The sequence below is a fragment of the Acinonyx jubatus genome, chromosome A1, assembly GCF_027475565.1.
Source record: "Acinonyx jubatus isolate Ajub_Pintada_27869175 chromosome A1, VMU_Ajub_asm_v1.0, whole genome shotgun sequence".
NCBI lineage: Eukaryota > Metazoa > Chordata > Mammalia > Carnivora > Felidae > Acinonyx > Acinonyx jubatus.
Window position 1 is genome coordinate 113,991,656 of NC_069380.1, and position 27,975 is coordinate 114,019,630.

The following is a 27,975-nucleotide window of genomic DNA, read 5'->3' on the forward strand; positions in this document are numbered from 1 at the left end:
CCTCCAGGGAGAGGAGGGAGGGTTGGAGACTGAGTTCAACCACCAATGGCCAATGACTTAATCAATCATGTATAGGAAACTCAGCCCCCATAAAAGCCTCTCAACAACGGGGTCCGAGAGCTTCCAGTCTGGTGAACACGTACAAGTTCTGGGAGGGTAATACACTCACAGATAGTACAGAGGCTCTGTGCCATTCCCCCCAAAACCTTACCTTGTCCTATGCATCCCTTCCATTTGGCTGTTCCTGAGTTGTATCTTTTTTAAAAAAGCCAGTAAACCTTGGGAATGCAAGCTAGTTCAGCCACTCTGGAAAACAGTATGGAAATTCCTCAAAAAACTAAAAATAGAACTGCCCTATGACACAGCAATTGCACTACTAGGCATTTACCCACAGGATACAGGTGTGCTGTTTCAAAGGGACACATGCACCCCCATGTTTATAGCAGCACTATCCACAATGGCCAAAGTATGGAAAGAGCCCAAATGTCCATCGATGGATGAATGGATAAAGAAGATGTGGTACATATATACAATGGACTATTACTCAGCAATCAAAAAGAATGAAATCTTGCCATTTGCAACTACGTGGATGGAACTGGAGGGTATTATGCTAAGTGAAATCAGAGAAAGACAAAAATCATATGACTTCATTCATATGAGGACTTGAAGAGACAAAACAGATGAACATAAGGGAAGGGAAACAAAAATAATATAAAAACAGGGAGAGGGACAAAACAGAAGAGACTCATAAATACGGAGAACAAACAGAGGGTTACTAGAAGGGTTGTGGGAGGGGGGATGGGCTAAATGGGTAAGGGGCATTAAGGAATCTACTCCTGAAATCATTGTTGCACTATATGCTAACTAATTTGGATGTAAACTTTAAAAAATAAAGATAAATTAAAAAGCCAGTAAACCTAAGTGTCTTCCCAAGTTCCTGAGCTATGAGTAGTTCTAGCAAATTACCAAACCTGAGGTGGTGGTTATGGGAATTTCCAATTTATAGCTGGTCAGTCACAAAGACGGGTGGTCTGGAACTGGCAACTAGCACTGGAAGTAGATGCAATGGCACTGAGACCTTTAACTTATGAGACCTAACATTAATTCCAGGTAAATGGTGTCAGAATGGACTTGAAATGTTGGGACGTGTAGCTGGTGTCTGAGGACTAAAGAATCACACAGCCCTTTCCAAGCTGCAATGGGCCAAAGGCCTCACAGAGACATCCCTACAGAATCACCCAGACCAGAGTCAGGTGCTCCTTCAGACAGATGTCCAGGGCCTGCAGGAAATCAGACTCCTCTCTTAAATACTTGAAACAGAGTAGTTGGTCTACTATAAATGAGGTTTTTAAAATTCAATTCCCTCCTATTGCTCGTGCAGATCTGAAATGATCTGACCAGATGGCTGGTGCTCTATAATTCTTGGATTGCTCTCATCAGTTGTTGATGATTTGGATTTTTTTTTTTTTTTAACCCCCTCACATGAATGTGTTCCTGCACAGGCTTCCTGCATGCTCCCATTAAGAGGGCTCTTTGTGCTGATGCCAATATTTCTGAGGTTCTAACAGCCTCATCCTAGAAGTCAGCTCGGGTCAATAGTGAGCCCCCAGTTTGAGCTTCCCTGAGCCCACATGAGGCCAGCAAAGCAGCACTGGCTCATAGGGAGGACAAGGGAGCCCTTTGCTCAGCCTGCCTTGTCACCTCCACTTCTCCTTCAGGTTCCCAAGGAAAGAAAGGCAGCAAATGTTTGTTTGTTTGTTTGTTTGTTAATGACAACTATAGTTACTTACTGAGTATTTCCTATGTGCCAGGTCCTGGGTGTAACGTTTTACACATGTTGATCTAGTTTTAGTCTCACTCCATCTCTGGGAAGCAGACAGATGAGGAAACTTAAGTGCAAAGATTCTAACCAATCTGACAAAGAACACAAAGCTCAAAAAGAGAACTTCATGGGGTTGGAGATTTAACATCATAAAATTTGACCACTGTTCCACTCTAATCTCAGGGATAGAGAGAAGGCCCTAGCCTCCCCTTACCCTCCTTTGTGGCCTCAGCCTACACAGGACACTTGCACCAGGACATCCCAAATACTCTAGTGCCCTTTTCTGTCTCTGTATTCTCTGTGAGACTGTAAGCTACTAGAAGGTAGGGGTCATGTTTCATTAGCTATTCAGATAGACAGTATGGCACAGTGGTAAGGAGCTCAGGGTTAGGGCCAGACAAAGCTAGTTTTGAATTCTGACTTTACCACTTACTGGTCGTTTGACTAAGTCACTTCTTTTATTTTTTTTTTTATTATTTTTATTTATATTAGAGAGAGAGAGAGAGAGAGAGAAAGCATGAGTGGGGGAGGGGAAGATAAAGAAGGGTAGAGAGAGAATCCTAAGCAGGCTCTACACTGTCAGTGAAGAGTCCAACACAGGGCTCAAACCCACAAACTGTAAGACCATGACCTGAGCCAAAGTCAGACGCTTAATCAACTAAGCCACCCAGGTACACCTTGACTAAGTCACTTCTGAGACTCAGTTTTGTCTATAAAAATAAGGGTAGAGGGGCGCCTGGGTGGCGCAGTCGGTTAAGCGTCCGACTTCAGCCAGGTCACGATCTCGCGGTCCGTGAGTTCGAGCCCCGCGTCAGGCTCTGGGCTGATGGCTCAGAGCCTGGAGCCTGTTTCTGATTCTGTGTCTCCCTCTCCCTCTGCCCCTCCCCCGTTCATGCTCTGTCTCTCTCTGTCCCAAAAATAAATAAACGTTGAAAAAAAAAATTAAAAAAAAAAAATGACGGTAGTTATAACACCTGCCCTCAAAGAATGCCTGGTACAATCAACACTCAGTAAATGTGATTTATTAGGGCTATCTCTGGCTACGAATATAGTGCCTGGCACAAAGTAGGATCTCAGAAATGGCCAGGGAGCAGACTCCACCACACTTGGCTGTGGCCAGCTTTCTGTGTTAAGAAGTACACAGGGGTACTCAGGGGTCCTCAGCCCCAGGACAAATTTCTGAATTGCCTGCCCAGAACCCATAGGACCTGCCAGCTAACAGCTTTCCTCTGCTTGCTTCTGAACAGCTGATGCTGAATCCACACTCAAATGCTTGCTGTGCCTCCATAAGGTGAGACAGATCCCAAAATAAACCAGAAGACAGAGAGAGAGAGACAGGAAAATCACTTCCAGGAACAAGCGGCTCACAGTGAGGATGCTGACAGTAATAACAGAGGCAGGCAGACTTCTGGAGGGTGACCTGCAGTTACTCTAGGGCTCCATGGATGGGGGGCCCAATACCCACCTGACCTGGTGGGAAGGCCCATGAAGTCATGGGTAGGTCTCCTGGTGTACCAGGCCACAGGAGGCAACCTGGAATCTACCTTCATATGAGCCCAGGCCACATATCCCAGTATGCCCTCCGTAGAGGCCTGAGGACCACAGAGCTGAGGTCCTCCCTTCAGAGACCTAAGGGGTCAGAAGTTACTGAACTGGGGGTAATGTCAACAGAAACTAGCCATTTTCTTCAAAGTCCCCAAAAGATACTCCATCATCTTCCTGGGTGAAGGGTTAGCTGTGCTAACCCTTTCCGCTCCCTCATCAAAAATCTCTGTATAAGGAGAGAGGGAGAGCATTTCAGGACCATAGAAGTCTCTCTTCTCACCTTAAGTTCTCTTCCCCCATCAAAGACCAGAGAGGACAGGAAGCCTACACACTCAAGCACCCTTACCGGCATCCAATTCCACAACCAAGTTGAAGGGGTAGCACAAATTTACCATATAAAATCAGAACTAACTATACTGGGTGATATCTTCATGTCAAGAATCCTCACAACAGGCAGAGCAAGCCATTTCCCCCATGTCACCAAAGGGGAAACTGAAGGGGAGAAGGATTCTGTGACTCACCCAAGATCCCCTAAATAGCAAAGCTAGGATTTGAACCCAGGACTGGCTGAATCTAAAGTCTGTTCTCCTAACTGCTAAATTATACTACCTTCCCATTCATCTACCCATCAAACAAGTTCCCAGAATTGGCTACATTCCTTTTAACATTCCTTCAGGTAGCTGTGGTGGAAATTCCCAGGCAGCATTCAGAATGTGGTGAATTAAATATTACACTCTGACTAAAGCCAAATGCCAGCTATCCACACAGACCACTGAGAGGTCAATATCCTGCCAATAGACACACATACAAAACCTTTGCAACATACAAACAGAACACCTCAATCCTGGACTGGGGCCCAACGAAGTCTCTATCTCCAATGGTCTGACTCCATAGTGCCACACTCTGAATCACCTCACATCACACACTCAGGCCAGAATAAACTTCTCACCTAACCTTCCCTCACTCCTCCTGCTTTGATGGTCAGGACAGGCAAAAATACTCTTGGGATGGGGCAGGCATGACTAGAACCAGACCTGTTTGCCCACTGAGATGTGGGGTCTGAGTGTTGTGCTCAACTACAACATACCAGCCTTTGGGGCAGGCTCAAGGAAATTTGGTGCAGATTTTACAAGAGGGTCTTGAGAAACTAGAAGGCAGAGGGTGATGTCAATGGGGTATCAAGTTAAATGTAATGGGGTATCAAGTTAACTGTAAAAATAATGTGTTCCATTCTAATTCTCCAGGAGGCGTTCAGAGCCCTCTGCCTGCCCTTGTCACAAATGCTCTGGCTCTCCCTCCCCAAGGCTAGAGAGAGAAGCTCTTCTATTTAAGCATTAATACAGCAACCCCACTGCCAGACGGCTGGGCAAGGTCCCCAGGTCAGAACTTTCATGCTTGTTTTGCAATGTGGACAAGGGCCTTGGAGGGTGCCACAGGAACAGAAAAGGTAGGACTGGGGGCCACGGGACATTGAATTCCATCTGCTCTAAGCACTTGCCTGATTAGAAGTGATGCGAGCACTTTTAACCTCATAAAACCAGTAGAAACAGTCCATATGTTCCACACCCGAACCCATTGAGTCTTCTTGTTTTGGTCCTCAAGGCCCAGCGGGCTCAGTTCTCAATGAAGGTGGGGGAGGACAGTCAGAGGTTAGATCTGTTCAACCTAGTACCTCTATTCCTAAAACCTCCTTCTACCCCCTATGCCATTACTTCCTACTTCACTTCCTTGGTGTTTTATCACTCTTCAATGGCACCAACTACCCTTATGCAAGCCCAGTAGGAGTGACAGTGCTACCACAAAGTTGGCTGGCACAGTAAATGCTGCCCCTGCCAGCACGGCAGCAATGGGGGCAGTGAGGACATGGTGATGAATATTTGCATGGACTGATGAAACTCCACTGTGGCAGCTGCCAGGGCTTGCCATCCACCTTGTCACAGTGAAAAGTACAAAAGCCTACTCTTGAGAACAGACTCAAGTGTCATCATAGTGTGGTTACCGTCAAGAATGGCTGAGACTAGAAGGACAAGGGTTAAGAAGGTGGGTCTAGGCTCTCTTTGGTCAATGGCATAGGACAAGTTAGCTCAGTGAGTTAGGTCAATGAGCCAATGTTTTCATAAGACAATGAAGATCATCACAGTTCCTACTGTGAAGACTGAACAGGATTATGCACATGAAGCACCTAACTCAATACCTGAATATAGTAAACACTCCACAAATGCTGGTTACTTTCTAAGCAATGGTTCCAGGTTCTTAAAAGGGCTAGAAAGTTGTTCCTTCTGAGGATGCCCCATTTAAAAACCAGGCCAGGACCAGCCCCTGTTTCTTGGCACAAGTTCCTTTAACAACAGAATACTACTGCCCCTCATCGGTGCTCAGTACTCTCCTGTGAACAATATTTCAGCAGCATTGAGCCGAGCAGCAGAGCCTAAAATAGCATTTGCAGAGTGAGGCACATGTCACTGCCTCTCCTGTGTTTCAGAAGAGTGCAAGGAAAGAAAGTTTTCAATCACTTGCTCAGAAAGCTCGGCCACCCACCACCTGCCTTCCTTTCACAGCACTCACATGCCGCAATCTCTGTTCTGCTGGAAAATGAAAGTCCCTGAGCCCTGCAGCAACAGCCATCACCCCAAAGGACCATACTGTTCCCCTCCAGTGGGCCAGAGCCTCTGCTCCTTCAAAGCAGCCCTGTGGGCACGAAGGACATATGCACTTAGAATCCAGAATGTGTTTCACATGGAGCTGGGCTTGGTACCTGGCCGAAGGGCCTGCCACTCATGGGTTGGGTGAAACACCTCCAGGACCTCAGAGTCCAGCTCCTCTTCTGCCGTGGTTTCCTTTCTCTCTGCTTCTTTGGTGCTGCTCTTTTCTGGGCTGGTGAGCGCAAACTCCTTCAGAGAAAAGAAAACACAGGGCGTGACCCACCAGAACTAGGCACGAGGCATAGAGAACATGGCCTGGGTTGTATACTCTTCTCCTCCATACTCCTCCCCTCTCTAGCCTTGTTTGGACCACAGTGATACAGTTAAATGAACACAGCATGTGTTATACATACATAGCACTTTTGTACATACCTAAGGAAAAACTCCACAAAGTTCAATACTATCTCAAGGAGGTTAAGGGAACATACTGGGAAGAAGGGTTGGCAAAGGAGACAATAAGAGACTTCTACTTTTTATTTTCTATGCTACTATACTGTATGATGTTTAAAACTCCTACCTATTGCTCTTACAAATAAAAAAGATACATTAGGGTACCTGGGTGGCTTAGTTGGTTGAGCATCCGACTCTTAATTTCGATTCAGGTCATGATCTCATGGTTCATGAGATAGAATCCCATGTCGACTTTTGTGCTGACAGTACAGAGCTTGCCTGTGATTTGCTCTCTCCATCTCTCTCTCTGCTCCTCCCCTACTCATGCTCTCTCTCACTCTCTCTCTCTCTCTCTCTCTCTGCCTTTCCCCTGCGCACACATGTGCTGTCTCTCTCTCAAAATAAATAAACATTAAATATATATATATATAAATATTCATATATATATATGTATATATATATATGAAAAAACACATATCAATGGGAGAATAAATCCTCAAATAGCCACCCCAGACATACAAAAGATGCCAGCTGAGGCCCAACTGATTCCTATGCAGTCCAGCAGGACACAATAAGAGCCTGGCAATTCCCCAGGGTGCCTACAGGGCATAAATGACCACTTGGGACATAACAATCCATGGTGAAATGGCTGCAAGTGGGAAGCTGGGAGTATGGTCGGGCTGAGGGAGGAAGAAGCCACAGCTGAAAACCTCTTCCTAAAACCTGTTTCCTTCCACTCCCTGGAGAGCATGGAGGATTAATGAGATGGTGTCTGTGGAGCATCGTGAGCTCAGGAGACAGAGATGCAAGATAAATACAAAGTATTATTCATTTTGCTCCTTCCCGGCCTCCAATTCTTCGTGTCCAATTTTTAAACCTTTCTTGCATAAAAGCAGTAAGACCCCTGGAAAATAGAACCAGAGGGTTCTAGAGCTCTGGCATAGCAAGAAGGAACCCACACTCGTACACCAGGAGGTTATTTCAACCTTCCCACCTCCCAAGTCTTCCCCTATTAACAGTGAGCACATTTCGTGAATTCCTATGAACTCAAACCTGTTCAAGGAACTTGACACACATCTCATTTTGGCTTCCCAATAATCCTAACCTTGCATGAGAGGTAGTAATGCATCTCTTGCAAGCAACACCCCAGCTCCAGATATGCATCCCCACCTATCTTGTCCCTCAGGGTCTGATCTTTAATTAGCTGTCAGAGGGAAGGGCAAGGTGTTAAAGTATTCATGATAACAATGTAATGCCCCTCCAATGGTTTTTAACATTTTAACAAGAAATAAAGGCATGAAATTCAGATGACAGGATTTCAAATCTTGTTAAGGACCAGTAAGGAAGAGATCTTGGACAAGAAGAGGCCCTCAAATCATATACCAAGTAATGAGAGGCCAAGACTACAGCAATAGGACTTAAGAACTTAAGCTCCACATCAGATAACCTGAAGTTTGAATCCCAGTTTATTGTGACTCCCAGAAAGTTACTTAATTTTCTAAGCCTATTTCCACATTTGTAAAGCAGAAATACTAACGACATCTAACTCATACATTAGATGAGGAACTATCTTGTAAACCACTAGACCCCAGATACATGGTGGCAATTACTCTTACTACATGTAAAGACCATCACAGGTTCCAGGTTGGATGAGTCTGTACTATGACATCCAACAGTGACTACACACTGTGACATTATTCAGGCAGGTCAGGTTTTGGTTGTGGTCTCACCTGTGCAGCCTGGCTGTCAAATGCCTCCTACCTTCAACTTGAAGCTTGCACAGATCTGAGCTCAAAAGAAAGCTAGGAGAAGAGTAGACATACTTGGGAAACTAAAGGAAAGACAGAGTGGCAGGAGACACTGGCCTAAAGCCAGATTTCCTAAGAGCAGCCTCTATGTGAGTCTCTTTCACCAATGTACCCCAATGCCCAGCAAAGGACTAAGTTTGTAATCCAAGAACAAAGGAATGAAGAAATGACCCTGTCCCACAGGCAGGTATGTCTTCTGGAGGCCTTGGACTGAGGAAAGCCCAAAGTAGCCACGTGTACTAGAACCCAGGCACTAGCCCCACATTGCAGAACAAAGAATACCTTGTCTACAAATACTCAAAACCCATGTAATCCAGGGCCGAGCCATGCTGGCCAGTCTCTGCCATAATCACCACACACTAGACCATGGGACTAGGAGAATATAAATAGAATTTATTACCTCAGAAGTATGGGGGTCAAATGCCTCCAGGGGCCAGGTAGGGCCAGCAGTAAAACAACAGGTTGTTGGGGGGCTGTGAAAACTGGAGCCCTCCTGCCTTGACTAAGGAACGCAGCTGCTACTCAGCTGGTCCACCACTGCCATGAAAAAGAGAAAACAGAAAAACAGATGATTTTTACATAAAATTTTTGTATTTTAGAACACTAAGACGGCCAAACTAAACCTCTTTAAGCTTTAAATTGCAACTCTTGCTTTAGTCTATTAGTCAGGTAACTGCTGGCAGGTATAGCTGTAAGCAAGCAACCAAATCCTTGTCACTAAGAGAAGCAGTAAGAGGCAATAGGAATGGGAATGATGAAAACATGGCAGAAAACCCTTCAAACACTAGGCTGGGGGAGTGTTCATTCTCTTTTTCCACATTTCTTTCAACATTAATAGATTCAAGATGGAGACCGATGAACCACTGAGCCGCATGCCTCAGGCTCTAGGGAGGCTAAATACTTTCACAGTAATCCCACCACTGCTGAAAATGTTTTCTGACCTTCCGGTTGGTGTCACCTTTGAACCAGATTTTAAGCGACACACACACACACAGATACACACAATCTGCCATTATTTTATAGTACAAATCTGTTTTTAGTAGGGGTGATAAAAAATTGGTGCTCCTGTGATCAGCTCACCCTATTCACCAAATCTAACTCTGAGCAACTTGGCACTGTTTGCCCAAATCACATCTGACAAGCACTGAGGGAGTCAGTTCAAAAGGGGCATTCCAGGAAAGGTTTTGAGGAAAAGCAGCATCATGGGGATGAGACTGTAATGGTAACAGCAACTACCATTTGTAGCTCTGGGCTAAAGTGCCTTCCATGCCTCACAACTCACCCAAGTTTCATCTGTGGAGCACAAATTTTATTCCCATTTTATAGATGAGGACAGGTATCGGGCCTGAGCAAAAATCACACTGCTGAGAAAAGCAGACAAAAATTTAAGTCCAGGCCTGCCTGTCTCCAAAGCCCATGCATGAATTTTGACTCACTTCTGTGTTTCTGTTCTTAGTTATGTGTCCTAATGGCTATGCCCTGCATACTGAGGGAATGAAGGGGCGGGGGGGGAAGGGCACACTGAGATCACCTTAGCACATCTACCAGCACACACCCCCACCACCCCCACCCCCTCAGGGGGAAGGGAAGGCTTTCACGGTCCAAGTAACAAACCACAGTCCCAGAGAAAGGACAAGCAAGACTAGCCTCTCTCTGCCCGGGAAGGGTTGTCAACAGCAGATAAAGACCAAGGGGTAAGAGAAGCCAGCCAGCCCTTGGTCAACAAGTAAACCCCCCATGTTCTGGTGCCCTCTCAGCTGGCTTCTCAGGGCTCCCTTCCATACTGAAACCTCAGCACTCTTTTCCCTGCCACCATCACTCCAAATACCAATCTCCTCTCAACTGACTGGCAAGAAATCCAGCTAAGGTGTTAGCTGACAACAGCTTACCATGTCTCACTTCCTTGCACTTGTATCTGAGTAAGAGATTCTTAAAGACCAAAGCCTTCAAGATCCAGGAGAATGAATGAATCTCTCTAATGGTAAGCTGACAGACGCTGTGACAAAGACAGACTGCCATGGCAATATTTTGGGCTAGGACCCTGACTAACAAAGCCCTATATTAAACCATAAAAGCAGACACCCTTTTACTGAAAATAACAGCTGACATTTATTGACCATACTCTGCCAGTCCCAAAGCTAGGTGCTTCATATATATTTTTATATATACATACAAATCATGCATAATCTACATTAAAATCTTAAGAGGGAAGTATCAACCCTATTTTACGGATGAGAAAACAAAGCTCAGAAATGGCCAAATTGCCAAAGTAGGGGGTGCCACTTACCAATGGTCTGTGCTCCTTCCACTGGATTCCACTACCTCCTTCATACTCACTACTTTTTGAAGGCCAGTATACTATACAACCCCATCCCTTCAGCATCCACACTGCTCCTAAGTTGTGGCATCTCAGGGAGGTATCACAGCAGAAGATCGTACCCTGATACACACAATCTTTCCTGGGTAGCCATTAACCTGTACAAATGCCTTTGGAGAGGACAATTCCAGGCCACCAGGACCTCTTGCCTGGACTCAAGGCTCTGAATAAAGGATCATAAACACCCCCAGCTACCCCACCACCCATTTTCACTGTTGTGAAAGTGGCTGACTGCATAATTTGGATTTTAAATGCCAACAGGGCAGCAATTTTTACGGTATGAGAGAAAAGATGCTTCAACTCCTACTTGTGCTTAGCACATGATGAAAGATTATGACAAATGGATACAGCTTAGGAACAGACATAAGGATAAAAGTAGCTTCTGTTGATGAAAGTCAGTATTAACATTTTTCTGAGACTAGACTCAATAGAGCTAATATAAATGGGCCAGAATAATTATGGCTCTGAAAGCTCATCTATTTGGTTGGACTATTATCCAAAAGGGACTTACTAACACACAGTCCTTAAGCAAATTCATCAGCACGTTTTTGTTAATTGTGCATCTGCTAAAGCTCATCATGGGAAGCACCGGATCCTCATGAGCTGCAGGTTGAGCAGGGGCAGGGAGGGAGGGGAGTACACAGCCCTGATCCCTCCAGACACTTGGGTGCTTTTCTGGTCTAGGCTATGACAAAGACAGCCCCTAACTCAGGCTGTGGCCAGTCCCACCCTCAGGGGCCAATGGAATCTCATCCTCATTATCCTTGAGGAAAAGGCCAAAAAAAACTAGCACCAGTAAGATCTTAGAGAACATTAAAAGCTCAAAAGGATTCGTGACTCCTAACTGTACTTCCTCTTCTGCTCCACAAAGTGAGCAGAAAGGCAGAGAAAAAACAAATGACTTCAGAGAGAAGGTGGAAGCTTGCCATGAGCCAGAGGTAAACCTCAGCTGAGCTGCATTGCTATTAAATTCATCACAATTGTCATTTGCACTTCAAGGCCCTCCACTCCAAAGCCTTCAACACTTACCCAACATTTAGCAGGAGACCCTGGGGTTGAGGAAGGTGGCCAGGGGAAGGGGAAACTGTCAGAAAGCTGACAGTCAAGGCTTCTCAAGGGAAAGCAAAGAGGAGACACTGGGAGCTGGTGAAGGTCAGCTTACTGCTGGGGCCAGCCAGGCAAACGGGGCCCGGAGTCTTAGCATGCTGCAGCCAGGCCAAGCTCAGGGCTTTCTTGGTCATTCTACTCCTGCCTGTGACAGTGACAGAAAGCCTAAGCAGTGAGGTCTAGGTTAATGAAGAGAGGCTTAAAAAGAAGAGGAAGAAAAAGGACAGAGGAAAAGAGAATGGAGAGACAGAGACAGATGGAAAAAGCACAAGGAAGACAGGAGTAGAGGAAGAAGCTGAGTCTTACTGAGTGCTCACCACACAGGCAACCAGCTCCTGGGGAGAATTCTGATTTTCCCAACTCTGCCACAAACTGGCTGAATGATTCTGGCCAAGTTACTTAATGTCTCTGAGCCTCAGTCTCCTTCTGAAAATGAGGGATAATAACTGTAGTTGTTCACTTCTTAGGGGTTTTGGAGGGATTAAATGAGAATACATATAAAGCACTTACTAAAATAATTGGTACATGATAACCTCATCAACATTATCAGTATTACCATATCATCATCCTATTTTCTCCAAAGGGAAACTATGCCATGAGCTTCCTTCCTTCCTTTCTTTTGAGACAAAGTGTGCATGGGCATGAGAGTGGGTGAGGGGCAGAGAGAAAGGGGAACAGAGAGAATCCCAAGCAGGCTCCACGCTGTGAGCACAGAGCCAGACCCAGAGCTCAAACTAATGATACGGGGATCATGATCTCAGCCAAAACCAGGAGTCGGACACTTAACCGACTGAGACACCCAGGTGCCCCTATGCTATGAGCTTTAAACAGAGGCCAGAGGACTCAGTGGGGTGGGGAGGAGAGTACACATACTCCTTGACCCAGTGCTAACCACATTCCTGTAAGAAAAATAAAAGCTCACCCTACTCCCACAAAAGCCTTGGTGGCATGGAGGCTTTCTTGGAGCCTACAGGGATTCTTCTATTTGTGTTAAGAAATTTACCGGGTTCTGATGACTGAGGCAGAAGGTGAAGCAGGAAGCCATCAGCAGCCCGAGCAGCATTCCCAGAAGAGCCATCCTAGAAGGGGGCAGGCCCTGGGGAGGCACAGTTAGAGACCTGAGGAATGTAAACAAAGAAGACAGAAGGTAAACAGGAAGCTGGTGCCTGATCCCCCAGCAATGTGATTCCAATGATGTCATGTGTTCAATGGATATCAGACATTTCCTGCACAGATATATCAAAGGTCTTCCTTCTACCACAGGAGAAGATCTAAAGGAAGCTTCCAGCTACCATAAGGAGTCCAGCCACTCATGACCAGATATGCCTTGGTTGGAAGCAGAGAGCCAAGCAAGACTCTCACGTGAGATACAACAGTTGGGGTCCCTTCCTTCCTCACTATCAACTTATTGTCAGGTTGTACAGGGTGATATTGGCTATGATAAGGAGAGAAATAAACTAACCAATTGATTTGTGTATCAAGACACATGGGTCCAAATCCTCATAAGTCATCATAACCGTTCACTTCTAAACCATGCTCACTATTACGTCTGAAAACAGATGCCATCAGTATCCCATCAACCAGCAAAGTTCCATATTCCCAAGCCATGAAGTCTTACACATCACTTTTCAAATGGCCCAACTATCCGAAGTACAGGCCCTAGTAGCTGTTAAAATCAAAACAAAAGGATAAAAGGATATCCCATGTTCATGGATTAGAGACTTAATATTGTTAAGATGACAATATTACCCAAAGCAATATGCAGATTCAATGCAATCCCTATCAAAATACCAAGGCTGTTACAAAAATGGAGAAACCCTTCTTTAAATACATAAGGAATTTCAAGGGACCCAAAGTAGACCCAAAGATGTAGGAAAAAAAGAACCAAGTTGGAAGACTCATACTTCCTGAATTCAAAACTTATTACAAAGCAATAGTAATCAAAACAGTGTGGTACTGGCATAAGGGACAGATGTAAAGACCATTGGAATAGAACTGAGGACCCAGAAATAATCATGTGTACTCAAATGATTTTCAACAGGGTGCCAATACCATTCAATGGGGAAAAAATAGTCTCTTCAACCAACTATTCTGGGACAACTGAATAGCCACATGCAGAAAATGAGATGGAATCTACCCTTTTGTCATGTACAAAACTTAACTCAAAATGTATCTAAGACCTAAATTTAAAAGCTAAACTTTTACAAGAAAATATAGAGGAAATCTTCATAACCTTATATTTGGTAGTAGTGTCTCAAAAATGACACCAAGACAACAGGTGATTTAAAAAAAATAACTAAATTAAACTCCATCAATATGTGAAAACTTTTGTGCCTCAAAGGACCTTATGAAGAGATTGAAAAGACAGCCAACAAAATGGGAGAAAATATTTGCAAATCACCTCTCTTTGATAGGGTTTAATAACCAGATACATAAACAACAATGACGGCTATAATTTTTTTAAAAAGAAAATAACAAATATTAGCAAGGATGTAGACAAACTGGAACACCTCATACATTAGTGGTGGTAATGCAAAATGGTACAGCTGCTGTGGGACACAGTTTAGCAGTTCCTCAAAAAGCAAAACACAGAATTACCTTAAGATCCAGAAATTCTACCCCTAGGTATTTATTCTACCCAACAGTTCTGAAAATAGTGATTCAAACAGATACTTCCATGCAAATGTTCCCAGCAGCATTATTCACAATAGCCAAAAGGTGGAAACAACCCCAATATCCATCAACAGATCAATGGATATTTTTAAAGTGTTGTGTATACATACAATGGAATATTATTCAGCCATAAAAAGAATGCAATTCTGATACATGCTTCAACATGAATGAGCCTTGAAAACATTATGCCAAGTGAAATAAGCAAGACACAAAAGAACAGATATTGTATGATTCTATTCAAATGAATTTTTTTGAATAGCAAACTCACAGAGACAGAAAGTAGATTATAGATTGCCAGGGGAGTTACTACTTAATGGGTACAGAGTTTCTTGGTACAACAGTTTTGGTCAGTAAACTAGAGTGGCAGTCAAGAGAACTTAATCCAAATTGCTGAACCACTATATAGTATAACTGAAACTCATTATTACACTGTAGGTTAACTAATGGGAATTTAAATGAAATCTTAAAGAGAAACACGTGTACTTTAAAAAAAAAAAAAAAAACTGGCAAATGACCTAGGAAGGAAAGGCAGAAAGAGAAATAAAACAAGCTAAAAATTTTAAGAAGCCTTAGAAAAAGTCAGAACAGGGGTGCCTGGGTGGCTCAGTCGGTCAAGCGTCCGACTTCGGCTCAGGTCATGATCTCACACTCCTTGAGTTCGAGCCCCGCGTCGGGCTCTGTGCTGACAGCTCAGAGCCTGGAGCCTGCTTCAGATTCTGTGTCTCCCTCTCTCTCTGCCCCTCCCCTGCTCATGCTCTGTCTCTCTCTGTCTCAAAAAAAAAAAAAAAAAGAAAAAGAAAAAAGAAAAAGTCAAAACATGTCAGCATTACTTCAAGCCCTTATAAAAGGTTTGAATGTTGATCACTCAGCCCTAATGTATCTCATTAGGCCATGGATTCAAAAAAAGCTTAACTGGGGCGCCTGGGTGGCTCAGTCGGTTAAGCGGCCGACTTCAGCTCAGGTCATGATCTCGCAGTCCGTGAGTTTGAGCCCCGCGTCGGGCTCTGTGCTGACAGCTCAGAGCCTGGAACCTGTTTCAGATTCTGTGTCTCCCTCTCTCTGACCCTCCCCTGTTCATGCTCTGTCTCTTTCTGTCTCAAAAATAAATAAACGTTAAAAAAAAATTTTTTTTTAATAAAAAAAAGCTTAACTGTATCAGTTATAGGGGAATATCTCTGAAGATTATGGTGCTTACCTTTTCTCTTTCCTATTCCTGCCCCACTACGTGCTCCACCTCAAGATATTGGTCCTTTAACATGACTGCAGTGGGACCCAAAGTCCTACCTGAACCCACTGTCAGAAGTTATTACCGACTTGCCCAGCCCACACCTTCTCAGAGGCAGACGGAAACTTTCCCTAAGGACATCTGGAACCATAAAGTAAAACAGCCCTGCTGGACCGGCACTGTGCTAAAAAAGCATAGCCAAATGGAAAAGCAAAGGCTTGGGCACTAAAAATAGCTGCTACACTCACCCAGCAGCAAAAGCCTTTGCTTTCTGCCAGCTTCTCCCCTCTTTTTTCGTCGATAAAATGGAGCGGCTGAGTGCCACATGAGCTTTCCCCAGCAACCTGTTTCCCTGGGGCACCAATCATACGGAAAGACGGGGAGTGAGTTCACAACACAGCATTAGGTTCTGGACAGGTGCCTGACCATACCTGAGTGTGCGTGGCAGGGGAGGGGGCAGTGGCCAGGCTTGGTGAGCATGCACAAGGAGCAAGCAGAAACTTCCACATCAGGAATGAAAGGGCTGGAAAGACCCAGGGAGATGGGTCCCAAGAAAAGACAGCCCTGGAGCTTCCTGTAATGCCCCATACATTTCTTAATCCTCAGCCTTTGGGGGAAAGGAAAATACAGAATGGAAGCAGTGTGCATTATCAGGAAATAAACCGTAAGAGAAAACAAAGATTATCCCCAAAGTCACAGATTTCCTTTCCCTGCATGAATAGTGTTCAAGTGCACATAGATGTACACACACACACTTCAACACTCCCTTCTCACAGCCAGGGATAAACACTGGAATTGATGCTGGGGGAAAAGATGAGGAGGAAGAGATAAATGAGAATGAATTAGTCAAGGGCAAAGAAGACAAATGAGCAGGAAATCCAGAAGAGACTGAAGAAAAAGAGGTCGAGGGCAGCTGATACACAAACAGCAGCTTCCCCACCCCACCCCCACCCCGAAGTGGGAAGGGGAATGCGTGGGGAGGGGGCAGGGGAGGTGGCGAGAGAAATGGCAGCTCCCACAAGGTTCCCAGCCGCCTCCATCTCCTGCACACACACTAATGCCCTCAAAAGCATTTTATGCCAATACTAAGGATGAGACATCGATTCACAAATAGATCCTTCGTCTCCCCCCAGTAATTCCACATGGACTGCACACCTGACCTATTTACTGCTTCCATATATTTCTCCATGAAACACCAAGACACAGAACATGTTGCAGGGAGGAGGTGCCTGAGGAGAGACAGGAGGAGTGAGGCTGGGAAAAAGATATGTCACAGTTTCCCAGGCTTTGCAGGGGTACCCTAAGAGCAAGTGCAAATTCTGCAACATACAGGCATACACAAGCATCAGTGATGGTATCCTGTGTCCTGCTAAGCAGTCTGGCCTGCAGCCACATCACCTGGTCTTGGTCCTTACTCAACAAGTAACAAGTAGAAAATACGCAGTTTTCTCTGGGCTTTAGGCTGAAGGTGAGGGTGGGGGAGTGTGGAAACAGACTAAAGAGAGGTGGCACACAGCTGTGTTTTACCAGGACAGCTGACATCCCACATCACAAGCAACTATCTGGGCAGCAGCAGCAGCTAAAGAAAACCTCAGACAATAACGTAAGTAAAGCCAAAGTCATGGCATCCCTTTGAGGCCCAGGTGGCACACTTGGGCTGATGTTAGTTCCCTTCCCAAACCCTACTTACCACCCCTAACACTGGATTTGCCTCATCACCTGCCCCTGTACGCCCTGCAAAATAAACCTTCCTGTCATTCTTGGCTCTCACTGGAAGACAGACCAAGGTCTTCACATTATGGTCTTCTTCTGACTTCAAACACCATCATTCAGTCTGGGAAAGGGAAACACATTTCAGTGTTTCAGCAGTTACTCTTTCCTTAAGTATCCTTGGGCTTTGGGACAAGAAGATAATAAGGACTAAAAATGAAATGTCCATTTTTTTCCATCAAAACTGGCCATCTGTAGGCTGTACCTTTATGTAAATTGAGGGTAGATGCTCCAGCAATCTGTATTATCAGCTTACTGCAGCCCAGAGCAGATGCTTGCGGCATGGGTAGGAGGAGGCCCTTCGACTTTCTAGACCTTGCCTCTCTTGGGGCCTCATGTCCTCTACTCAATTCAGATAGGACTGGGGGAGAGGACTAGGCCCTGGGTAAAAAAGACTCCTCCTGTAACTTCTATCTTCTCTCAAGGCAGGAAAACAAAAGAATGTGATGAGGATGGCAAGAAGCCAAAGGAGAAGTGGGAGTGCTGGATCTCTGAAAGCTTCTTAGATGGGTGGCAGACCCCACGGACAGTGGCTGCTCTCCAGTCTCAGGGCCAGAGAAGAGTGAGAATAGGAAAAGGTCACAAGTGTCCTGGGCAGGCAGAGTCACGTCAGCAAACTGCCTGAGGGCACTTTGAATTCCACCTCATAAAATGCTCACATTCTTAACCTACAGTTTGTGTCCATGTATTTGTTTCTCCAAATCTAAAAAAGTGAAAGGGCAAGAATTCCTACTTCTATCTTAAAAGAAGGAAATTGAAGCAAAAAGATAAAAACATGGATATAAAGTCTAGTACATGAATTTAGATTCAGAATGATCGAAGGCCATTTCTTAGCTCTGTCTATTCCTGGCTGTGTGATCTTGAATACAACTTACCAGACCTCAGTTTCTTTATCTGTAAAATGGCATAGTAAGAGCTCCTACTTCAAAGAGTTAGAGAGGATTAAATAAAAATATGGAAAATGCTTAACAAAGCACCTGGCACCTACTTATCATTAGAGTAGGGATGATGACCTGCCCTTGGACACACAGGCAATCAGAGCCAGTCCAGGCACCCTGGTACAACTCTCCAGAGCTCTGCCGCTTACAGAATCTACACATTCTTTAGCTGGCCCTATATCTCAAACTTTAGGACCAAAGCCTTTTTTTTTTTTTTTCCTTTGGCTATCTTCGCCCAAGAGGTGAAGGAAACAGATGTTGGAAGAGCACCCACCCCCAGCTGAAAAAGGAGAGATGAAAGCCAGTTTTCTGCTGAGCCCCAAGGCATACCCAGCGCACTCAATGCTTTTCCCAGCATACTTGTGTCCAGAGAGCCAGGCCACCATCATGCAGAACTGCCAACTGCAGGAACACCTGTCAAAACAACCTTCTGCTTTACAGACTGAAGGTTAGAGGATGAGCTCTTCCTACAGACACACATTCATTACTATTTATGGGCTGCACAAACTCATATACACATACACGGTCACTCACCTCTACACAAACAAACTCACTGCCTAATCTGAGCAAATACGAAGCTGAAGAAACAACGCAAAGAGGACACTGGAAGGACAGTCCTGACAAGAGAAAACAATGTGCAAACGCTTAGGAAAAGAAATGGATTTTTAAAGAAAAATTTAAAGGACAAAAGAAATAAATTTGGAATAGTCAGGCAAACAGTCTCTTTCCCCCTAAGCCATAAACTACACAGCAAGTCAGGAGGAAAACAGCAATTAAATCCAAAGAGCCTATGAACAACAAAAGAAATGCGGCTTCTAATCCCATAACTAAGTCCATTACTGGCTGGGAGGCTGGACATGGAACATCCTTACCCACTGACCATTTGTGTAGTGGGGACAGTATCTGTCCCAAATATTGAGGTCATGCCTAGGGCTGAGCAAATACAGACTGCTCTCAACAGACTCAAGAAGGAAATTAACTAGAGGAGGCTGTTGGAGGTAGAAAGTTCACAAGAAACCTAAGCCTCTGCCTGAACAGACAGCTACAAAGCCAAAATCCACTCATGCACATGCCTTCAAAAGAGAGCCCAAGAGAGGCTTTTCCAGTAGCAATATAAGGACAGTGCTGGCCGCACCTGAGAGCACATAGAGCCAAGAATTCCATGAGCCCAGTGGGGACTAGAGCCCTGGGAGGAGGACAACATGGGAAGAAATAGGAAGGGGGCATTCTTGATACTCTGCACTCCAAAAGGTGAGAGACATAACAACTCCCATCCCTACCTTAGTAGGCAAGGAAACAGATCTTTAAGAAGGTGGCTAAGCATATTAGCAAAAAACTGCAATCTCAGAGACAAAAGACAGTGGCTCCAGCTAAAAGAAATCAAAAGACAAGCAGAAAGAGAGCAAAAGCAAAAGGGACAAAGCAAATGGGAGCCCAGGTCGGCCCTCTCTAGACCTATCCTGACTCAAACAAGGCTATCAAAAAACTAAATGCTAGAAAAGCGTTTTAAGACCCAATCTCCATTTGGACTGCTAAAGATCTAAACAACAGTGAGGGCACTTGATAGCTACATTAATAACCACAGTTCAATGCCTTCTGGCATGGAGCTTTTCAGTGGATCCACGAAGCCTCTGGTAACTTCACACCTATTGAATACAAAGAGGCAGAGAAGGTTAGGGCAGGGTAAGAATGTTGGTGCCATCAGCACAGAGGCAATAAGCAAAGCAACAAGAATAGACTCCCTGTCTTAGGGAGAAACCCAGAGAGAAATAAAGAGCAAGAATAATCTTCAAGTCATGGCTGGAATATAGGAAAAGAAAAAAGCAAGCAAGGCAATCAAACAAGGAACGAGGACAATGGTACAGAATCACAAAGGTCAACAGAGGAGAGAATCCTGAGAAAATCAAGTTCCAGGCAATGATGTCAAGAGATCAGTCAGAGTAAGGATGAGAGGGGCACCTGAGTGGCTTAGCAGGTTGATCGTCTGTCTCTGGATTTTGGCTCAGATCATGATCCCAGGGTTGTGGGATCGAACCCCACATCGGGCTCCACATTATGCATAAAGCCTGCTTGAGATTCTCTGTCTTTCCTGCCCCTGCTGCAAAAAAAAATTTTATTTTTTTTTTAATTCTTTAATTTTTTTTTATTTTTTTTTAACATTTATTTATTTTTGAGACAGAGAGAGAGCATGAACAGGGGAGAGTCAGAGAGAGAGAGAGACACAGAATCTGAAACAGGCTCCAGGCTCTGAGCTGTCAGCACAGAGCCCGACGCGGGGCTCGAACTCACGGACCGCGAGATCATGACCTGAGCCAAAGTCGGACGCTTTAACCGACTGAGCCACCCAGGCGCCCCTGCAAAAAAAAATTTTTTAAATAAAAAAGAATGTGGATGAGAAGATCCACTGGGTTTGGCAATAAGGCCACCAGAGGGCCCTTCAAAAGAGGGTACATGAGACAAGAAATAGAGGCACAAAGGTAGACTGCTTTGAAAGCTTGAGTGGGTCCATTGAAGTTTGGAGATTTGGGGCCACTTCTCTAAATCCAATTTTTTCAATATTATCACTTGAGTCTCTTAATGAAGACAAAGAATTGGCTCCAGTGGTCCGGTCCTAAAGATGGATCCTCTAATGCCATACATTGGTTTTCTGTGATTGTGGAGAGCTACCCCCTCCAACACACATGTCTTCAGGACAGAGACAGGCACAGTCACACCAGCAGAAGGAGGGAGCAGGGAGGCAAAGTCTTTAAGAACAAACTCCCACCAGACCCAACTCCACATTCTCTGACTCTCCCATGCCCCAAACTGCTCAGAAGTTTTAGTTCTTGCACTTTGTAATACAGGATGGAGAGAAATACCCCAATGACACCACATCCCCTAGGATTCAAATCAGTATCTGGACCATCCACAGGAAAATAAATTTTGTCTAAGAGCAATTACAGTCAACATTTATAGATTACTTGCTATGCTCCAAGCAAAGTTCTAAGCTCATTTACTCTTCACAACAACCATTTGACAAGGTTCTCATTCTGCCCAGGAGGGGACTGAAATTCAGAGAGGTTAAGTATTTTGCCCAAGTTCATGCAGCCAGAGTGGTAGTCAGGATTCAAAGCCAATCTGGCCCAGAACCCATCCTCCTTCCATAGACCACGCTGCCTTTCCAGTGATCTATGAATCAGCCACAGAAACTGGACTCATTTTACTTATTCTTCAACAGTGTGAATGGATACAAAGGCACACATTCTGTGTCAGGAGAAAATTTTTTAAATGAGCCTATTGGGGCCCTCTTGTGGAGAGACCCACCTCTACCATGTCCCAAGTTTTTACACTACACACACACACACACACACACACATATGTTTTCACACACATATGTTTTGATTGGTAAATGTCCTTGGCACAGCCCAGCTCACACAGGAGGCACAGATATTCAAGAAGAAGAACATCCTTGACTAAGACTGCAGCCAGGTCCCTGGCATCCTGTGTGTCTTCACCTCTTAACCTCCCATCATGCAGACTTCTCAGCTATACAAGAAGTGAAAGTATCTTTCTTCTCCAACCCCCAAACACTCCCCTCATATATACCCAACTGTCTGGTGAGAATGAAGCAGAGGGGAGGAGTAACTATATTGGCCAAGATGATATCCAAGCTTATTTCCAAATAGTCTGTGATCCTGACATCCCCACTCCCCATCCCAAAAACATTTAGGACAGGATTACCTCTACATGGCAAAAGAAAATGAAGCCAAAAAGGTGAATGTGGTTTTCCTAAGCACACCAGTAAGTGACAAGGTGAATTAGAGAAATACCCCAGACCCGGTCAGTTTACTTCCCCCTCGGCCCTAGATTACAAGCTCCCAACAGAGAGTGGGCAAGGAGACCTACTTCTTCTACTTGTTCTCTGATCCTGCCTAATGTCCTTAAAGTGACCAGCCTATGTCTGATAACAGCCAAGGTTACTAGAAGGTGTACTCTACTCCATCTCCACTCCAGTGTAATGAAAAGAATGTGGGCTCCAAATGTCAAGCCAGGTCACCTCACCTAGTTGTGGGACTCTAGGCAAGCTGCTTAACCTCTCCAGGTTTCCATTCCTTCATCTACAAATGGACTTGATAGTAACTACTTTACTTTGCAGGATGGTTCTTGGTGTTAAGTGAGATGTTATGAAGCATATAGTACAGTACCTGAACAAAGTGAGGACTCAAGAAGGTTGTAGCTCTCATTAACAACTACTGTGAGAGAAAATTTTGAATAAAGGACAGGATAAACAAAAGCAATAAGGGCTTCATTCCCTTATAGAACTGTCTTGTGCTCTGACAATCAAGTCTTTCCTTGGAACCCAGTTTTCCTGAGCCACAGGCCTGCCTACACACCTGCACTACACTCTAGGTGGCTACAGAGGCATTTCCACTCAAACCTCAGCAATGCTGGCTGGCTCTGCATCAGTGCCCAGTGAAGAGCTGACTGAGAATGGCCACTTCAGAATCCAGCTTCCTGGTGTTTCAGGCCTGTCTTCAAACTCCAATACCTCTAAGAGGGGAACAGGGAAGGCAGGAATAGCCAGGACAAATTCAAGAGACCTAGATTTTGTGGATCACTCTAGACAGGGTCAGCTGGCATCCAGGGAATAAGGGACCAGGGCCTCCTTCTTCCCTCTCCTTTAAAATAATGAATGGATCTCCTGATAGTAGGCCCAATGGGCTTTCTCGATAGCCTGCTTCCAAAGAATACCAAGGACTTTCACACATTCATCCACACACAACCCGGGGCTGGGGCAGAATCAGAGTTCATCTTTTCCTGCTGTCTCCAAGCTTCCAGAGGAGGTCAGAGCCTCTTAGTGAAACTATGATAGGAAGGAAGATATGACTTCCAGTCCATAGCTCCAAATGGACTATGTGCAAATCACTAAGAACACCAACCCTTATTCTCTGCTAGGCACTCTGGCACTTTGGATTACAAGCATCCAGCATTCACACTCTAGAAACAGATACCACACAAAGATATTTTACCATCAGCCTCAGTCCCCTGAGCACCATACTTCAGAACAGAACATACAAAAGATACCACTGCTGCCTTCAAGGGAGCTGACGTCCCGTTCACAATTAGTGGATAACATGGCTTTCCACAACAGAATTTGAGACAGCACAATTATCAAAAAGAAAGCCAACTTAAGAAATATACCATGAGAAAATAAATACCGCTCTAGGCAACTTGAGACACAAATTACAACTTTTAACAGATGAAATGAGCAACAATTAGGTTCCTCCTTAAACTAAATCAGGAGCCCCAAGAAAATAACATTAACTTACAGAAACAATGAGCGCACCATAAGGACAGGTCACCAAACACAGAACTCGCTACTATCACATTGGCACTGACTATGTCTTCCAGGTAAATCAGCAACTGAAACATCATATTTTATTTTTAACACGCCTGAGAGTCCAAGACTATTTATAATCCCAGATTCTTAAAAACTTGAAAGGAGGATGAATTTTTAAATGTACACATTTACATATGTGGGCAGAAACACAAAAATCTGATGCCTCTCAACACAGCTCAGGGAGCCATAACTCACGGCTTTCACAATCCCACCTAACACCCAAAGAAAATCCGGGCGCCTTCTCCAAGAGATGGTGGGAGGCTGGGTAGGTAGCCAAGAAACAAAGAAACCTAAACTCAGCACTTGGCAGGACCATTAAGGAGCAGAGGATTTTAAATGCATTGTTTCTGACTCTAAATATGTCTACATTTATTACCAATTTGGGATCAGAAACCACATTTAGTTCTGCCGTGACCACGCACTAAAAATATTAAGCAGAGTATTGCCTAGGAAATAGCAGTCTTCCCTGCTGCAGCAGTCCCATTTCAGAGTCAACTCTGCCATGGTCCCAGGGCTCCCCATCCGGGGCTTCACTGAGAGCCCAGTTAACAAGCAGAACTGCCACTGTCCTGCCAAGGCCTTGCTTGCTTTTTAGAATGCAGCGATAGGAGCCAGGGCTAGGGACTACACAACCTTGTCATCTTCTCCAAGGCTGTAACATGGTCAATGAAATTCCATTTCACAGGCCTGTAACAACTAGAACCCACCAGACTGGGAGCTCCATAAGGGTAGGGACAATTGTCCACTTAACCCACTGCTGTATCCTCACCACCCAGCATTGTGCCTGGCACTCAAAAATATCTGCTGATTGAACAAATCAACAATCTCAAAAGGGGTCATCTGGACTAGCACAATGGAAAACAGTGTTGTCATTAAAACAGGTGAAAAAAATGTTTAAATAGGTGAACTATGGATAGTGATGCTAACATGAACACAGATACATATTTTTGAGCACAAGCAGAACATAATAGCACACACATAGGAATTACTACTCTGAAAAACAGTGTGACCACCTCTATGATCAGCTATAAAGTTAGAATTATGGGAAATTATGCTCAATGGAGTCTTTCTTCCTGAAATGTTAGCTATATGAGAAAACATTTAAAAGAAGTATTATTGTCAACATAATATTCTCCCTTGTCTGCTGACTTGATCTGGTCCTTGAGGTGGCTCAGAAGCCTTGTTCCTGTTTGGCAAGCCCAAGAACAGACGAACCATCCATCAGCCCAAAGAGAGAGTACAAGGGCAAAGCTGCAATCCTAGAGTCCAACTTAACAAGTAGACCTTGTTTATCAGGTCACCTGCCAGTGTGCATCATCAGTATGAATGGTTCCCTAGACAGGTGGCCAAGATGGAGGTGCTGAGACAAAAGAGTATGGAAAAGATGACCTGGCCCAGCTTCAAGACCAGAGTTCCAAATAGGTACCATCATGCCACACAGCCCAGGGCCTCCTGGCCAGCCAAGTGACTGTTAAGAAATGTAGCAGTATACCAATCCTTCCAAATGTTTCAAAAAATAGAAAAAATGGGAGCACTGCCTAACTCATTCTTTGACTCCAAAATTATCCGAACACCAAAGCAAGACAAGGACACTATAAGAAAACTACAGACCAATATCCCATATAAGTATATCTGCAAAAATCCTCAAAAGAACACTAGCAAACCAAATTCAGCAGCATATTAAAAGGACTGTATAACATGATCAAGTGTTATTTATCCCAGAGATACAAGGGTGGTTCAACACATGAAAATTAATCCAGTTAACAGATATTGATAAAATAAAGGGGAAAAAAATCATCTCAATTGATACCCAAAAAGCATTTGACAAAATCCAACATCCTTCCATTCTAAAAACACTTAATAAACTAAGAACAGAACTTTAACATAATAAAGGGCATATATGATGAGAGTCATATAAGAAGAACCCACAGCTAACATCAATGGTGAAAGGTTACAAGTTTTTCCCCCAAGATCAGGAACAAAACAAGGATGCCTGCTTGTATCATTTATATTCAACATTAATACTAGAATATCTAGCCAGAGCTATAGGCAAGAAAAATGAATAAAAGATACCATACTGGAAAGGAAGAAACAAAACCATCTCTATATACGAATGACATGAACTTAGATGTCGAAAACCCTGGAGAATCTACAAAACAAACAAACAAACAAACTGTTAAAGCTAATAAAATCAGCAAAGCTGCAGGTACAACATCAATACTCAAAGATCAGTTGTGTTTCTTATACTAGCAACAAACAATCCAAAAGGGAAATTAAGAAAATAATTCCATTTAAAATAGAATTTAAAAAAAAAAAGTATCCAGGAATAAATTTAACTAAGGAGGAAGGTCTTTAGCCAAAGGAAAAAATTTGTACACTGAAAATTACAAAACATTGCTAAAAGAAATCAAAGACAACCTAAATAAGTGGAAAAACTTTCTGGGTGGATTGGAACACTTAATACTGTCAAGATGACAGTACTATCCAAAGCAGTCTATAGATTCAATGCAATCTCTGTCAAAATCTCAACAGCGTTTTTCAAGGAGATGGAAAAACTCACTCTAAGATTCATAGGCAATCTTTAAAAAAAGGAACCAAGTTGGAGGATTCACACATCCTGATTTCAAAACTTTACCACAAAGCTAATATAATCAAAACAGTATGGTATCGACAAAAGGTAAGCACATACTCTCCCATCTACAGTCAAGTGATTTTTAACAAGGGTGCCATTGACTAAAAATGGATGGAAGACCTAAATTTACCAGTGCAACTATAAAATTCTTACAAGAAAACATAAGGGCAAAAATTTTATGATTGGGCCATAAATTCTTAAATAGGATACTAAAACCACAGGCAATAAAAGAAAAAACTGATAAATTAGAATCCATCACAATTTTGATTCCATCAAAATTTTGGGGCCTCAAATAACACTAGCAAGAGAATGAAAAGAAAACCCACCAAACAGGAAAAATCACATATTGATAAAGGTTTAATTTTCACAATATGTAAACAACTCAACGACATAAAGATAAGCACCCCAGTTTAAAAACCAGCAAAGGAGATTAACAAAGAAGGTATCTCCAAAGAAGATATGCAAATGATCAATAAGGTCATGAAATGATGCTCATTACCAGCTGTGGTTACTGAAATGCAAATCAAAGCTACAATGAAATACCATCTGACACCTATTAGGATGCCTATAATTTAAAAAAAAAATTTTAAGGGAAAACAACTGCTGGCAAAGATTTGGAAATATGGTATATTGCCAGTGGGAATGTAAAATGGTACAGCTACTCTGGAAAACTCTGGTAGTTTTTCAAAAAGCTACACATTGAATTATATGACCCAGCAATTCCACTCCTAGGTATACACCCAAATATCTGAAAACAGGGACTCAAAAAGATACTTGCATGTCAATGTTGCCAAAAGGTGGAAACAACCTAAGTATCTATCAAGAGATGGATGGATTTTTTAATGGATATTTATTTTTAATGTTTATTTATTTTTGAGAGAGAAAGAAACAGAGTGTGAGCAGTGAAGGGGCAGAGAGAAAGGGAGACACAGAACCCAAAGCAGGCTCCAGGCTCCAAGCTGTCAGCAAAGAGCCCAACGCAGGGCTCAAACTCACGAACCATAAGATCATGACCTGAGCCAAAGTCGGATACTTAATCAACTGAGCCACCCAGGTGGCCTTTAATAGACGTTTCAAATGTGGCATATATATACAATGGATTATTCAGTTGTAAAATGGAATAAAGTTCTGATGCAGGTTATAATATGGATGAACCTTAAAAATATTATGCCAAGTGAAATAAGCCAGACACAAAAGGACAAAGATTGTCTAATTCCACTTACATGAAGTATCTACAATAGGCAAATTCAGAGATGAGAGTAGATTAGAGGTCACCATGGCTGGGGGTACAGGGGAGGTAACGGGAAGGTATTTCTTAATGGGTTCAGAGCTTCTGTCTGGGGTGATGAAAAAGTTTTAGTATATAGTGGTGATGACTGTACAATACTCTGAATGTAATTAATGCCGCTGAATAATACACTTAAAAATGATTAAAACGGGGTGCCTTGGTGGCTCAGTCAGTTGAGCGTCTGACTCTGGATTTCAGCTCAGGTCATGATTCTCTCTTGTTTGCCCTCTGCCCCTCTCCCCCACTTGCACTCTCTCTCTCTAAAATAAAAATAAATGGTTAAAATGGCAAATTTCACGCTATACCTATTTTACCACA

At 43.7% G+C, this 27,975-nt stretch overlaps 1 protein-coding gene across 7 annotated transcripts in view; it reads right to left on the bottom strand.

The window, feature by feature from the left end:
* Positions 1–27,975, bottom strand: part of SIL1 (SIL1 nucleotide exchange factor) — a 285,078-nt gene that overhangs the window by 152,811 nt on the left and 104,292 nt on the right. For 5 of the 7 annotated variants that reach the window (XM_053221646.1, XM_053221630.1, XM_053221633.1 and 2 more), the window contains 2 exons: positions 12,755–12,869; positions 6,123–6,258 (listed from right to left, as the gene is read on the bottom strand). In XM_053221646.1, coding sequence (XP_053077621.1) covers positions 6,123–6,258; positions 12,755–12,829 — 211 coding nt within the window. In that variant the 5' untranslated portion in view covers positions 12,830–12,869. Of the gene's footprint in view, positions 1–6,122; positions 6,259–12,754; positions 12,870–15,619; positions 15,738–15,897; positions 15,923–27,975 lie in introns of those variants that run through there. The other 2 variants (XM_053221652.1, XM_027076580.2) reach the window with 2 other exon arrangements.